Source organism: Zonotrichia albicollis, chromosome 7, assembly GCF_047830755.1.
Source record: "Zonotrichia albicollis isolate bZonAlb1 chromosome 7, bZonAlb1.hap1, whole genome shotgun sequence".
In the NCBI taxonomy this organism is placed as follows: Eukaryota; Metazoa; Chordata; class Aves; order Passeriformes; family Passerellidae; genus Zonotrichia; species Zonotrichia albicollis.
The window spans coordinates 44881904-44898491 of NC_133825.1; the positions used below are offsets into that span (position 1 = coordinate 44881904).

At 39.5% G+C, this 16588-nt stretch overlaps 1 protein-coding gene across 2 annotated transcripts in view; it reads right to left on the minus strand.

Moving 5' to 3' along the window:
• CACUL1 (CDK2 associated cullin domain 1) overlaps positions 1-16588 on the minus strand; it is a 40051-nt gene that overhangs the window by 9906 nt on the left and 13557 nt on the right. Inside the window, exons 4-5 of one of the 2 annotated variants that reach the window (XM_005489873.3) lie at positions 10887-10982; positions 6381-6483 (exon numbers count right to left, since the gene is read on the minus strand). In XM_005489873.3, the coding sequence (XP_005489930.3) occupies positions 6381-6483; positions 10887-10982 (199 nt within the window). The remainder of the gene's footprint in view (positions 1-6380; positions 6484-10886; positions 10983-16588) is intronic. The other variant, XM_074545304.1, reaches the window with a different exon arrangement.

The window sequence follows — 16588 nt, forward strand, 5'->3', positions numbered from 1 at the left end:
CCCATGGCTGGAAAAGAAGTGGAACAATACTGCAGCTGATTTTCACTATCCCTTATCTGGGTCTATCAATATTTGGAAGAAAAGAAGGAAGGAGAACATTGAAGGTTAGAATTGGAAACTTGAAGCGATTAAACTATTTGCCAACATAAAATAAGGTAGAAATTAAATACTGAAATTCACAATCCTGTACACGTATAAGTTTTTTTATAATTATTTGTAATGAAGAACTTCAGAATAATTGCATCCCTTCCCTGCATCTCAAAAAAGGACTTTTTATGCTACAGAACCCTCTTGCCCCCAAATCAATCACTGTCAGAAGATGGAACCTCAACACCTTCATAGCTGAGGAAAGGAGTACATTAGCTTTTAGTTTCAGAGGAATTCTAACAGAAATCACCCTGGTCTAGTCTGGCACAACCCACTGGTATTAACTGGTATTTTCTCCTAGTCTTCCACATCTTTCTCCATTTTTAAGGTCCTGAGGAAGAAACCTGATTTCATTTTAACCTACCATGACACATGCTAATTCTAAGGACAAAGCTACTCCACAGGCCAGTCATTCTGCCTTTGTTACTATTTCTTTTTCAAAGAAATCTCCCTTTTTTGTGTCTCAGTCTTAAACTTAAAAGCAAGAAATACAGTTTATGAGCATGGCAGAGTAGAGTTGTGCAGATTTTCTTCTCATACTAACTTTTCAGAGTTTAAGGACAAAGCAAAGCAGTGTCTAGAGGCTAACATCTAATATATTGAAGAAGGAAAGGGCCTCAGTTATCAAAAAAGACATTTTTAAAACACATTGCTTCTGTCATCACAGTGGTCACTCTGAATCCCAAACCAAAAAGAATAATGATTTCAAACTCCTGAGGGCAGGTTCTACATTAAAGCTTTAGTTCAGATTAGAAATGTGATTTTGAAGCAAATTCACTGATCATCCCCACACTGCTGCTCCTTGGTTGGTATGACAGAGCTGTCTTGGAGCATATTACTTTAATTCCTTTTGGGCAAGATTCAACCAGATGTGCTCAAACTGCTACTCCCTGGCACTCTGTCCAAAGGAGCAGACATGAACAAGGAGGAAATAAAACTCTCAAAAAAGCAGGGAGAGGTCAGCACTGGGTTCTCAACACCAACAGGGAGGCATTGCATATCTGCTCCCCTTACACCACCCCACTTATTGATGCAGACAGAGCCTAAACCAGGCAATGAAACCCCAGCTCTTCCTACAGAGCCCAAACCTTTCAGATAAAAGCTCGTGGTTCTGCTGCACCAAACCTATAATGATGCTCCAGGCACTGCTGTCAAACGCAGCTCAGGACAGACATTCAAGAACAAGATCATTTTCCTTCTGAAACAGTCATTAAATGTGACAAGGAAATGAGAAGCACAAAGAACAACTTTGTCAATGTCAGCAGCATGCAGAAAGGCTGGGGGCAATGCAAGCAGCTGAGACACCATGAGAGTGTTAATTCCCTTTGTCAGGCATTTCTCTGCAGTTTGTGCATCAAGGCAGTAACAGGTTGCTTCTCATGCGCAGATTGTTTGAGACAGGTGACAAAATTGAGGGAGAGGGAAGAAATGCCACCTCAAACAGGGTGAATGTCAATTCAATCCATCATTTTCTTGTCTATCTGTGCCAAAGGGTGAGGCAAGGGGAGTGAATAAAAGCACACATCAAAACAAACCCTGGGGTCTCTGTTGTAGCTGTAGAGTCAGGCCATGAACTTGGCATCAATCACAATCCTTCCCTCAGCCTTTTGCACTGCTCCTCTCAAACAGAGCTCTGTGTTCACAAACAAAAGCTGGACATGGCACTTATTAATGAAAGGCATTCTGTCAAAGCAGCACAGAGCTGAAGAGATGAGGAGGATCCTTTGCTGCACTGACATCAACAGGCTCGGGGAGGTCAGCACAGCAAAACACAGCTGCTAAACACACAGGGCTGGGTGCCCACAGAGCAACAAACACCCCTCCTGAGGCATGCACAGCAACAGCATCCTCCCTGCTGCATTCATCAGCTTCTAGCAGATATAAATAGATCCATTCTCTATAATTCTGCATTGCATTTCTACCTGCTGAATCAAAAAGCTGAATAATTTCATTGTTAAATAGCTGTTAATGTTTGACTTAACTTTTCTGGTACTTTGTAGAAAGTAGGAATGCATTGGAAATATCTTTCCTGCTTTTTTCTTTATAAAAGCTTTTCCAACATAAACAGCCCTTTTATTGAACTTTACTACACCTCCAACAAAAAAAAAATTAAGAAAATGTAACAACAAGATCTCTTCCTCTCATCTGACTCCAAGTGACCTAACTAGAAAGAAACAAAGCTGTCATATGTAAAATCTTCAGAGAAAAGACTTCCTCTGTAACTAATGAGAAACTGAAAACATAATGAAGAGGGCTGTGAGTGCTCTCCCTCCTCCTGACTTTTTTCAAAGAACTTTTTCTTGGAGACAATAAGACAAAATTCTACTTTAACAAACATATGTGATGTATTTTTACACTGGGTTTCAGCTCTGAACTCACACAGGCACTGACATAAAGACTTACATTCTGCAACTGCCCACACACCTTTAGAATCCACACACAGTAACCACTCTGTGTGCTTCAGTGGCTAATTCTGTAATTACCCCAGGCAACAAGAACAAAATCAGAAGGGCTGCACAAAGATATTTTCCCTCAGATAAAATTCACCTGTCTTCCCAGCTGAATAACTACTGTACAAAAGTGCAGGCAGATGGTTTTTTTGGGAAGAACCAACTTGTACTGAATGATCTGTACCAGCACATTGCTCTTTCAAGATTAAAAATATTTACTGAACTCAAAACAGGAACATGTAAGGCAAGAAACACACACAGATATCAATGGCTGAAGCACTACAGCAAGGAATCAGGAGAAGGAAGGAGAGGAAGACTGTCCTCTAAAACAGCTTTCACCTCTATGACCAGCTTAACTTTCTGTTGCCTTTTTTTAGTATGGGAACGTCATCGACCTCCCAGAGCAGGATTACAGTCTAGCATTCACCTTCCTTTCCTCAGCTTTCAGGAAGAGAACAGGAATGCTTGCAAACTCTTGTCATTTAAACCCAAGTGATCTCTCCACCAAGGAGACACAACACCATGCTCTTATTGGCTTTTCCTCTTTTGTTAGATTCAAAAGCAAGCTTGGTTTGGGCACTAAGCTGCCAATATCCAAAAGGAGAATTGCAGTTGCTAACAAATACTCTGCCATTGAATTTTGCCTACTGCAAGTACCAGCAGCAGAGAGTTTCAGGAGTTGCTATCCACTTTCACATAGTAATTGCCATTTTTCTACACAAGAATAAACAGGCAGGATGTTTCCAGAGCACAGACATTACATTGCAGCACTATCAGAAGAGACAGTGGCTGCATAAGGAGAAAATAAACCTATTTCTGAGTTTTTCTGCTTACAAGTCACCTCATGCAGGACTGTAGCAGGAACAAAAACTACATTCTCCACCACCACTTTCCCTGGTGTCATGGGGATATTATCTGCACCTTCTCCCCCTCCCACACTCATTTCTGAAGCTGCCTGTAAATAAGATGCTGTATCTTTGCTTGTTACATTCAGTTAAGCATTTCTGCACACAGCAACTTCTCCCAAGCCATTGAATGCAGCAGTCTTATCAGCAAGAGCCAGCTTTGGCTTTGTGAAGAAAACAATCAGGTTATATTCACTTAGTTCAAATGTGCCCACTTTAATTTGAAGAGCACTGACTTGATAAATGTGTGAGTGTAAAAGTGTTTCACAAACAGCTGTGTTCATGGATCTGTGTATGGTGGGGTTTTATTATGTATTTACTTTAACTAATGAGAAGTCCTCCAGATAGTCAAGTGCTTTAAAAAAAATCATCTATCAAACCCCAAATGGAACCAAAGTGGTACAGGAAAAATTTGCCAAAGTAATGTTCACTTAGGGAATATTCCCACACCTTGATCACTCTAATTTTTGCAACCAAGTGCTCAGAGAAGTGCTCCCAGCACAGGGACAGGCATTGATCTTGCACCTTCCTGCCTCCCAGCAGGCAGAGCAGGAATGAGGGGACAGCCTGGGGGAATCTGAGTGAGATCCAATGCCAAGGAAGAGACTGGGCCTGCACTGCTCTTCTGCCTTCTCCCCACTCTCTTTCTGGAGTAGAGCAGGATTTTTGTCAAAAATCAAATGAACCTGAAATGTACTTACAGTCCTTCCTGAACACAGCTTCAAATAGAAATGTCAGCTTCCAGGCTCTGAGAGAATGACAAGGTACTATAAACAAAACCCACTTTGTACAAACATAGCAACAAATTTCAGGAGAGACAGCAGATGTTACTCTGACCCTCCAAGTCTAGATCACAAACGGATTAAACCAATTTTGTAATTTGATTTTACTTTCAAGCAGAGGGAAGGCATGCTTCCTATCACTGAAGCTGCAGTTGCAGCATCTCTTTACAAAACAGCCCCAGGATTCTATTTCTCCATACCAATCACAATTTCCTTTACTTTAATTTCCAAAGTATTCCCTTCCACATTTGTACTTTTTTCCCCTCACAATAGAGAAACATTTTTTTGCTGAACCAAATCTGTATCAAATATCAGCAAAGAGCACCACACACTGACATTGAGAAGCAAAGTAACAAACACTGACTTGCATTCTATTTTCATAGAGCCCTTACATTTCCAAAGAGCAAGATACTATTCATCTATTTTGGTTTGAATTTCAGGAAGCTAGAAAAAACAGCTGAGAAAGGCAGAAAAAAATACAATACTAGAAGTTTTTCAGCACATCTGCAGTACTACATCATCTGCCATGTATCTTCAATTATTTGCCAAGAACCTGTTAGCAAATTTAAAATTTTATTGAGGCATACTTTAACTCAATTTATAGATCCTCTTATCCAAGATTTAATTAAATCAGATCACAGCTAGGAGTTCATGCCTGTCAGTATTTATCATCTTACTTAGGAGGGAGATAAAACCCAAATAACTTAGCTTTAATAAACTGATGGTCAGACTGAATTGAACCCAAGGAAATGAACCTCTTGCCCATTAAACAAGAGACTTCATATACAGCAACACAAACAGCTTACCTTTATTTTTCTTTTTTTTTTTTTTTTATTTTACTTCTGCATTTAACAGAGCTGGAGAAAAGTATTTCTGATTCCACACACACAAAACACCACAGGTCTTTTCCTTTCAACAGTTCATCTGCAATTTCTATTTGATTCTGCTATTATCACTGCAGAAAGTTAATTACTTAGCAACAACACATCTGACATCATCTTTGTCAGAGGTTTATCCACTGTTACACCTTTACCTTGCCACTGGAAAAAAAATTCTTAGCCTGAAAAATGCCAACGTTTTAAGGCAATTATCAGCTCAATTTTCCATGACCTTGTTGCAGCAATCATCTTACCAGGTTTCATACCAGTAATTCTCTTTAGCACAAAATAAAACATCAGGCCCATGGCTGGGCATTTCTCATTGTTCTGCTATTTTTAAGGTGATGTGATCTGCTCCCATTGTCAGTTTTCCAGATGGCAAGAATTCATCAGAGCTGATATCTCCCATCCCTGTAGGGTGCCAGGCTCCCTGAGCACCCATCCCTCAGCCAGGAATTCTCCTCTCAGTGAGCCTGAAACAACAGCCAAGCTCCTTTCCCCAGCCCTTGCCTGGAAAGAGCAGGGCATTGCTGCCCAAGCAAAGCCAAAAGGAGCAGTGAACTGCACTGCCACTGCTCTGTGCTTGCCAGCTGCCCTTCTGAGGGCCAGGCAGGCCAGCAGCAGCTCCCTGTGCCCACACAAACCCTCCCAGGGGTGCCAGCTTTCACACAAACTCTGTGGCTCACCACAGGAGTCACACTTCCCCTGCAGTGCTCCCGTGGCTGTCACTGGCAGCACGTTCCATTTGCATTAACCCATTAACCCAAGGGACACTGCTGGCAGCATTCTGCAGCTCCCACCCACAGCAGCACTCCAGCACACCGTGGCAATAACCACAGAGGGAGCACAGATCACACCACCTTCTTAATGACATGTCAGTATTTTGATAATGAAGTTGAAAAGTAGCAGCATAAACAACAGAACAATAAAACACTCGTTTTGCCATAATCACATGTCACAAGGGAAAATAAATATTGGATCTCCCGCATCTCAAGCAAAACATTACTCCATACAAAATCAGATTTTTGAAATAAGTAAGCTGAGGTGTGTCACATTTCCTCATACCTCAAAGTATTGAAGTTTACTAATATTTAGCATTTTATCCCTTTTTGTTGGGGATCTCCACAGCACCTGAAAGCATTGATATCTTTTGCTGTGGATCTCCACAGTATCTGAAGCCTCTTTCCATTTTAAGACAAATTCAGCAGCTGTACTTACGCATTAGGTTGTAAATGTGCTTTTCTGCAACATGTTCCGTAAACAGCTTTATAAGGTCATCTTTTAAGTCTCTGTTTAGCTTGGTTTCTATGTAAAATTTATTCTGGAAAACAAGACAAAAGTTTTCAAGTTTGTTTCTCATAACAGCAAACAAAGGAAACTTCTTTTTTCTCCCTGAATGAAACCAGTTCAGAATATTAAAGCTGTAGAATATTTCACCTGTAAAGTGTTTCCTTGGTGACTGCATTTAAACTAAATAGAACATTCCTGTACAACAAAAAAAAATGGGTGACAAACCTACTTACATACAGCCATACATATGTATTTTATTTTATGTATCTACAGCTATAACCCATACTGATCCAGACTGGAGAGCTTGCATACAGAACATTTCATTTTAGAACTTCAAGAAATTTTTTTAATTCTCTTAGCACCAAAATACAGCTGGACATGAAGTTTGCAACAAAAGAAAATATTTTTTTCCAATGACTAACCATTAAAATAGATGGGTTACAATAATATAACATCAGCACAACTATCCACTTCTGTGGTTCATTGACAATCTCAGAGGACAGCTACTCAGAATGAATCAGCTGTGGAAATAAGTGATACATACAAATCTACACAAAAGTGAACTACATTAAAATTTTTAGGATTCCATTACTTTGACCAATTCAGCATTAATAAAGAATTCATCTCTTTGAGGGAAATTCAAAGATAATTTTATTCATGAGTTCCTCCAGGGTCCCAATACCTCATGTACTATTTGGTATCAATGTTCCATTTCCTGCAATTAATAGCAAGATTTCTTCTGTGTGTTTTATTCATAGAGGTGTTTTAAAAGCTGAGGGAAAAAATTTGCTTCAAGATAAATCTCCTAACATTACAAAGCTAACTTGGAAGTAGAGCAGTTGAATTAACTAATTTGGACAAATGGTGTAAAAGAGTTAAACAGACAATCTAACAGAAAATCAATTCAAAAATATTCCACAGGAACACTTATCTGAGAGATTTACTAGAAGAAGGGATATCTTAAGGGAGAAGGTTTTTCTGTGGTTTTAAATCAAGTTTTTCTCCTATTCACTAAAGGATTTAACAAAACCAGAACACTCAGAACACAGAGCAATCTTCATGTTTTTGTGTGAAACCCATTCTCTGAGCCATCACCAAAACTACAAACACACCACAACAATCTGTCCAGACAGAAACCCCTTAAACCTGTGAGAGAACATTCACCAGCAGTTATTCACTTTTAATAAAGATTGCCTGGTAGAACAAAGGCAATACATATATTCTGAGGGCTGAATACATGCCCCTGGTGTAGTTTAAGTTTGTTGCAGTGATGGACAACAGTCTTAAAAAGATGTTTTTATTAAATTTACCAAACTTGCTGCTGGTGGCTCCCTCTGCTACCCTGAATTTATCCTGCCTGTAGAAGTTTAATCAAGGACTAGGACTCAGTTGTTTTCCCTCACCTGGGCCTGAACTGAGATTGAGGGAAAGGCTCTGCAGACAGAACATCCTAATTAGAAACAGACTCACTTATTGATAATGCTTTTGGTCAATGGTGAATTTCCATTGCAACAGAAACCCACAGTAACTAAAGATACACTTCAAGGAAATGTTAAGCTACACATCACACTACAGCCTTTCACCAGAACATTTTCCTAAACCAGTTTTCACAAGATGTGCAAATTATGATGCTTTGTCTTGCTCAGGAGCTGGAAAGCCTAAACTTTTAATTCTAGTAATTTCATTACTAGAAAAGCAACAAAAAACCCCACAACCCAGCAGTTACCAGACAGTACAAACACAGAAAAAATGTAAAATACTCTTCACATTTGCTTACTTGGAAACACCTTTCCAAAAAGATGTACCACTTTTGTGAGCTTAAATAGACAGTGAAAAAGCATCTAACTTAATTTCCAACCCACAGTGCTGAAAGGAGAGAGCAGAAGAGCTGGCACCTCCCCCCTGCTTGTTGGGGGTAAATCAGGAAGATTTTTCTATCTAACTTGTCACTACCAGTGATAAATTATACACTGTGCCAGTATTTCTTGAAAAATAAGTCACATAAAGGTCTAACTGACATGTAAAAGGTAAGCAGATGTGAGTAACTGAGAAAGTCAGGTATGACAGAAATATTAATTCTACAAAAGCCCTTATGATAAAGCAATCTGGCAAATCTGACAAGATAAAGCTCAGTTAATATTAAGAGGAGATCAGTAAGTACTTGAAAGAAGAAAACACAGAAGATAGGTGTGCTTATCACATCATGCTCACATATATTTGTGTATAGACACACACAAAATGCCCTCTAGCTGATAAGTAACAAAATGCAGTACCACTCAATAAGGATAACTATTTTAGAGGCAATGAAAAAATTTTAACCATCCCAAAAGCACAGTGCTCACAAATGTTAGGCTCATATACCATAATAACAGATTTTCAGCTATATCTCAAAGTAAAATGAAAAAATGAGATTCTATAAGAAAAATATATCCTCTAAATTTTATATTTTATTCAAGTGGAAATATGTTTTCATTCACGTGTGTAGCAGACTGTGATATGTACAATCTGTAAGCACCTAGAAAAATCTCACTTAAATTTACAAAACAGTTTTCTGCAAGGAACAAAGCACTGTGTATGAAGCTGACTTCCAGTTTCATTTGCTTCACCTTCAGTTACATCCCCAAACTTCTGAAGGAGCCTAAACCCACAGAATCTCAGAGGGTCATTTGGTCTCTGTGCTTATCTGACAAATCTGCTGCAGCAGCCTAAGACTGAAAATCACCATGTGAAAAAACAAAGTGCTCTCAGCAAAAGAAGGAAAAAGAAAACTCCCTCAGTTGCAAGGTCAGTCCTCTCAGCCACCCCTCCTGATAAGCTTGGAACCACCCCTTGGTCACCATACACACCCAAGGTAAGAAATCACCTTTCCTGCTTTGGTGTGGATCAGGAAAGAAAAGTGTTGCTGCTGCTTTTAAGACTAAGACAAAGTATTGTGCCATATTCCAGTTCTACATAAAAAACTTTAGTTTTTCCTCAGCTTCATAAATTTTAAAAATATTTAAATGCATATTAAAAGTTTCCCTAAGCAGCAATATAATTATCCTTTCAGAACAAAGTCCTCAAGAGCAACTCAACAGCCTTGGAAACCCCTGATTAAAGCAATCACAGAAATGGAAAGCCTCTCCTCACCTCTGACATAAAGGCAGAGTTTAACAACTTGGTCCACTTCAAAATGCTTTGAAAAGTATCTATTAAAGGAACTGCAGAGCTGTAATCTAGACTGTAATTAGGCTTTCACCTCCTGCAGTTGTTTTTCAATTGTACTTTTGGACTAAAGAGAGGAAGCTGTTGTTGCTGTATGAGACAACTTGGTTAGACACTACAATGTAAGATTCTAAGAGTACCTGTACATAAAAGCACTTCCAAGTGCACAAAGAAACAACTAAGAATCACATTTTCCACCCTGACTTCTCTAGACATATTTCCCACATCGTGCACAACACTGAAATTATTTCAGTGAAAAAGTGTGACAGCTAATTTGCCATTAGCCTTCTAAACCAGCTGAGCCAAGTCAGCACTGCTTTTGGCTGCAGGAGGAACTGCCAGGTAACAGAACCAGATAAAAGGGCAGATTAAAAGACACCAAGCTCAAGAAAGGCAAATTTCTCTTTTAATGCAATAAATCTGTATGGTAACAATGCCAAAATGCTGTAGCAAGTTACTGAAATTCACTGAGACACAGGAGAGCCTCCTAAAGGCTCCCCAAACTCTGTGAAACTACCAATGAGAAAAGCTTTAAAGAGTTTGAGGTTTATTTAATCTTGTTTTATTTTTTCTTTTTTTTCACTTCTAAGTGATGCCAAAACAAGGACAGTTTCTGGGAGAAGGACAAATTTCAAACTTAAGTTATTAATTACCACAAAAAAAAAGTTTTGGTACTTTGACAAAAAGGATGCAAATTACTGGTTTCTGAACCATTCCAAGTACACCTGACAGTGCTATGAACATTATTTTGGCTTCCTCCATACAACACCCTGAATTGCTTTAGCAAATGATGAAGACATTTCCAAGCCACATTTCTTTCTGTCTTTTTTGAAACTGTACTATCTGAAAGCAAAAATTAGTCAACTCCACAACCTGCTCAAACTAAGAAGCCAAAATTTAACAAGTCAATAAATGATCTCTGTACAAAAAGATATCCATAATGAATTATTTGAGATGGCTTTTTTCCATTTAAAATCAAAACCATTCTCCCCACTTCCAGGAAAGAAGTATTAGGGCAAACCTCAAACTGCAAAACTCTGCATTTAAAAAGCATGGCTTCCCCTTTCTCCCCCCATACAATTTGATCAGTATTGTTAGGCAGGCACCAAAACTAGGCCCAAATCCTAAGTTTTACATGTCAGAAGTTATTATAGCTGCATTTTCTTTTTATTTTTAGTCAGCATCTCGTATATGGACATATTTATTTGAAAAGAATTTTCTAAAACTTACCATATATATGAAAAGAGGCACAATGCTCTGCAATGCTCCCATATACTGTCCAAGAGCTACGTTAAATCTTTCAATATAGAGATCTGGAGGGCTGGCCTGCAAGAAACCGTAAAAGTCAGGTTGGAATTTGAACAAGAGAAAGATCTGGAACAGCATGGGCTATGCTTTCATAGCAAACTCAAACAACTACAAAGGATTTGATACACTAGGATCACACAAAGCAAGCCACACATCATTCCAGAGTTTCTGCTCTAACTCCCTCCAGCAAAACCAATCTCCCTTCAGTAACTAGGTTTTCCTAGAACTATACATCAGTGCCCAGCAAAAGGTCCATTCAACAAGAAATACAGTGAGCCTGTAACAAGCTGACATTTAGCATATGCAAATAAAAACACTCCTTTTTCAAGACCAGAGGTTTGTTTTGAAAGCACCAGCTGTCATGCCTAGAATCCATAAGCAAAAGTGCACAAGTGCTGCAGTGTGTGCTCCCACCCCCCTGAGCTGTCATTCCCCCAGAGCAGGGTGGCATTAAGCTTTGCAGCTGAGCTGGCAAGTGGCACATCCTCCTGCTCCAGGGAATGCTGCCCTCCACAGAAAACCTTTCCAAGTCACTGCTGGGTTATCTCAGGTTCAGCTCCACAAAGAAGCAACACCTTCAGAGAGAATTCTGCATTCAGGGCTCATGCTCCAGGTTAGGCCTGTGGAAATCCAGCCGTGCTCCAGCACACAGCATCCCCCGGGGGCCCCAGCCTAAACCTGGCTACACAAAACCTGAAAGGGCTATTTTATGGCTACAATACAAGGGGATAAGGAACTTAAAAGATCTGTTCAGCAGCAGGTGAAGTTAAATTGAGAGGAGAACCAGAAGAACAGGAAGCACCAAGCACTGTTTCTGGTACAATATCCATTTGAAGGCCTGCAGGGGAGCTGCACTGGAGCATTCAGGAGTGCACTTAGATACCCACAGCTGCAAGTGGAGCTACAGCAATGTCTTCCTCCACTATGCACTTCTGCACCCCAATCCTCCCCCTTACACTGCCCTACCTCTGGCCCAACCCCTCTTTGGTCTTTCCAGAGGAGCTGGGTGGCTGCCTCAGTTCCTACTGCTCACATATACAGATACACCTTTTTTTGCCAATGAGAAGCAAAATTTCTCTTCCTCTGCACTGTTTTCCCTTCTGACAGAACCAAGAGTAGTAAAGCAGTAACTGGAACCTTGCAAGAAAACAAGTTCAAAGATTTCCCTAAAGCCAAAGCATCTGTGGCACAAGGAACACTCAAGGCTCAGCTGCACCTTGACCACCTTATCAGAACTTAAAGCTATCTTCACATTTTTCAACTTTTGTATGGACATTCACCAGCAGCCCTAAGAGAAAAGTTAAAATTTATGTTGATATTTTGGTCTATGAAGTATTCTAAATTTATGACTTTTTTCCCACCTTAAAAAAGCTTCTTTTGCCTCCCTTCTTAATATGCTTAATGAACACGTGGGTAATTTTCACAGCAAACACCAACACAGAGCAGACAGTTCAGAAAGGAAAGCAAAATTGGCAAAGGAAGAAAGAGTGTTATTCCACATGCAGTTGCCAAAGGCTATATATGGTTATTTCTCATTTTGATCATAAGATTTTAACCTTATTGCAAATGCAGTTCTCAGGGGTGGCCAAACAAATTTTAGTTCAAAAATGCCAACAACATATAAAAGTGGCTATGAGCTCCAAGGACTCCCTTTCATATATAGCTACATATACAATTTGTTGCAAATAACATGCAATGAAATCTGCATTCTAAGCAGTATGTATTCCTGCTTCACTCCTTTTCAACCTCAACTTTAAATATGGTTTTACCCTCTGATTTGTATACGGCATCTAAGATTAAAGAAAAGGAAAATTCTACTTGAAAGAACACGTCAGACAAAAGGAGACCACAGCCTGACACAGGGCACCACTCTTCTCTCACTGATAGATTGCCATTTTCATTAAAAAAACAAAACAACAATAAAGCCAACAAGAAAAACTACAGTCAGAAGCTGTCTGGGCAGTGGAGATTTGATCTCAGGCAATGTGTGCAGCCAGCCTGGGGATATAAGCACTGATATCTTTTTCTCCCTCTGCAGATGGGAACTCTGCTAGCTCAGCTCCCAAAGGTGTCTCAGGAAGGGAGAGTTCATGAGAATGACCTCAGGAGCCTCTCACGATACCTGGGAGCTGTCAACCACTACTTTGCCTTGCAATCAAGTGGAAAACAACTGCTCTGGATAAAGACAAAGCTAAGAGAGGCTGATGGCTTCAGAGAAGTGTCTTGCTCATGTCAGGCAAGTATCAGGCCTTGGTTTTAACCTCTGCAATGCAGAAATTATGGTGGTGTCTGCTTTATCAGCATGGCATGTCACTTTTCAGTTTTATTCTCCTGACAGTGCTTCATGTCAAGCCCAAATAGCCAAGACAGTCACAGCAATGGACAACAATAAATAAAAAAGCAAGATTGACAATCAAACTCTGCTCAACTAAAGCTTGACTTGTAAACTACCAAAATACCCAAGCTAAAGAGAAATCAATAATAGTATTTTCACAGCTCATCTATGAATTACTGTAATCTGTGTGGGGAAAACAGAACCATCTGTTTTCTGTTCATCACAGCGTTACTGTACAGCTGCTCCAAACTGCCAGGCTGAAATCAATTATTTGCTTCAGCACAGGATCTTTCTCCACATCTCTACACTGACATTTATAGGACAGAAACTGGAGCTGGAATAGTTTCATATAAACTATTTGAGTTTTGTAAACTAAAAAGCAGCACATGCTAACAAATTCATGAGTAAATAGACGTTGGTAAGATTTTTATATTACATGGCCATGAAACAGCCCAACTTGCATTTAAAATCTATATTTATTCAGATATAGCTATTACAAGAAAAAAAAAAATCCAAAAAAACTGCTTTGGCTGATACTTTTTACTCCAGGTCCTAGTCCAAAAAAAGAGAATGCATACATTCAGCTGTTTAAATTACAAGGGATGGGGCAGAATTAAGCCTGACATTTACTTCTTACAACTCCCCAGCAACTATTAAGTGTTTAAACCCACTCCTATCTTACCTGAGGGATGTATTACAGAAGGTATTCAAATATACAGAATGCACACTCCTAGCTTAAGATTTTCCAGGAAAGAAGAGAACCCCTCATTCCTTCACTCCTCATCCTGAATCAAACTGTCAATTCAGGGGGTTGGGGATGGTATTTTTTTTAAGTTTGTTGGGTTTTTGGATTGTTTGGGGTTTTTTTAAAACACTCAATACAGGCAGACAGTTTAAATCCTCCGCTACATTTGCTCTTATCTACCACTTGTAAGGTTAAAAACAGTTTTTGTGTGTCTGTTCACAGGAGCACTGAATGTTTGGCTGGATTTCTCAAACTTAAGCATTTGCTTAACATCTTCAGCTTGGTTGTGAGTCAACTGCTTCTTAGAATAAAATACTATGGTTGCTGTGTAAAAGCTGATCTTAAAGACACAATTTCATCTCCTTACACACCATACTGGACATCTCAGCACCAAGAGAAATCAGAAGTAACAAGAAAACACATTTGGGAAAGGATTACATAGAAGACACAGTCAAACAAAACAAGCAGCTGGAGATCCTGTGCACTAAATTACCCTTCCCTTATTTGAAATCTAATATCCAGGCATTTCAAGGCACTTGTGGGCAAGAAACTATGCATCTGAAAAAGATATGGGTTTTCTGAGCTTGAAAACCAGTCTCAATATCATTCTTAAACTGAACATATGTAATGAGAAGGCAGCTGCTGGCTCAAAACAACTCACAAACAGCTCACAAGAAAGAAAGAGAGACAACAGTTCTGTGCTTGAGGAACACAAAGTTATTCTGTTTCTGAAGAGCTGTCTGGCACAACCAGCAGTATGTGTAGTGGAGCTTACATTCCTATGGTGAATGGGCAGCTCCATTTTCCTGGGAATATGCTCCCTGCCAAAATGCCAGCACATATGCTGCAGCATCCCTCCCACGCCTGCCAAGTGAAAAGGGAGAATGGCTATGACTACACAAATTAACCTGTTATTCATGTAAGTGGTCTGAATCTTCTAAACCACTCTTTGTTCTTTCTCAAGAAAATATAATTTGTTTACCTTGCCTTGCAATGTGCAATGTACGTGATGGCCAGGTCTACCTCACTAGACACTGGTATTATTAAAACCTTTTCCAAAAAACAGACATCAAACCAAAGCACAACTGATTCAAAGACTGTGCCTTCCTAGCCAAGCCTGCACTCAAACCTGTTCAAAGCCTCATGACATTTTCCCATGTAACTGTCTCATAGCAGGTTAGCAGCTGTGGGCCATGTTCCATTCCCATTCTACATGCCAATAAAACAAAAAGACATTGTATCTAAAGACCATCAAAACTGTGCAGCAGTAAGAAACCTTCAGAAGCTTTTCTGTCTATTAATTACAGATTCATTTGTGCTGTACTTGTATCTTTCTGTAATTGCATCAAGGTCTGCAGCCCCAGTGTAGTGTGACAAAACAGATAAACAGAGCTGCAGAGATAAACAAGCCTTTCCAAAAAGCTGCAGACAAGAGTGCTCCTCTCAACTTAACTTGCTGATGGCTGTGTCATTTTTAATAGCAATTCTGGCAATATGGCCACCCCTACTACTTCAAGTCAAAAGCCATCTTTTTGATGTCCACACACAGAGATACAAACATTTATAACACTTCTGGTTTCAACCACCTGAGTTCAAATCATCCATATGGGCTGATTCAGGTCAGTGAAACTCACAGCAATAAATTCACTTTAATATTAAATGTGCTTTGCTGATACCTTTACCAGGGTTCTTTGAGCTCCTTAAAGCCCTCACTCAGGACACCTGACTCCCATGCACATTCTCCCAAGGAAACAGCAAGTGGGACAATACTTTCATACACTGCACTGACTGGTTTGAGAGCCAAGACAAAAGGCTGAGAAGTTGTAAGGATTAATATCAGGCAGGAAACCTTTCTGGCATTGCACAACAAAGACTATAAACCTGCAGGTCCTGGGGGCCAAACAGCAGACATGCAAATCATCTACAACACCAGTGACTCCTCAGTGCAGTCATGTTCATTATTAAAAAAAATATAATTCATCATCATAAAAAACCCCACCACAAACAGAAAACAACAGATCCCCTATTCTTTCTCCTCTAGATAAATAAAAGGTGGAACATGACAAATACATGGTTTTCAGCCCTCAATCATTTCAAAAAGCAAGCACTGAGTTTATTCTAACTCAAAGAAAAATATTGCACTGCACCTGCACAAAAAAGCTACATTTGTAACAAGCAGGCGCAAAGCCACAGCACATCTGATTGTCAATGCTTTGAGTACTTTCCAGCATCTTTTGCTGAAGTGCTAATGGGTGAAGTGCTTGATTTTAAATTACTTCATCAGAGTGCATAAGAATAAATTAAGCCAGAAACACCAGTGCCTAATGCAAATAGAGTTTTACTCATTTTAAAGAGATGTATTTAATTTGAAAGCATGTTTGTGTATCCACCCTACCTCATACATCTGAATGACTCAGCAATTACCCACAAAAACAGATGACATTATTTTAAACCACAACATAATGAACCATGTCCATTACCAGTGAAATGTTTCCAAATAAAGCATCTTAGAAAAATCACCTGCATGCCACAGGCTTCACAGAC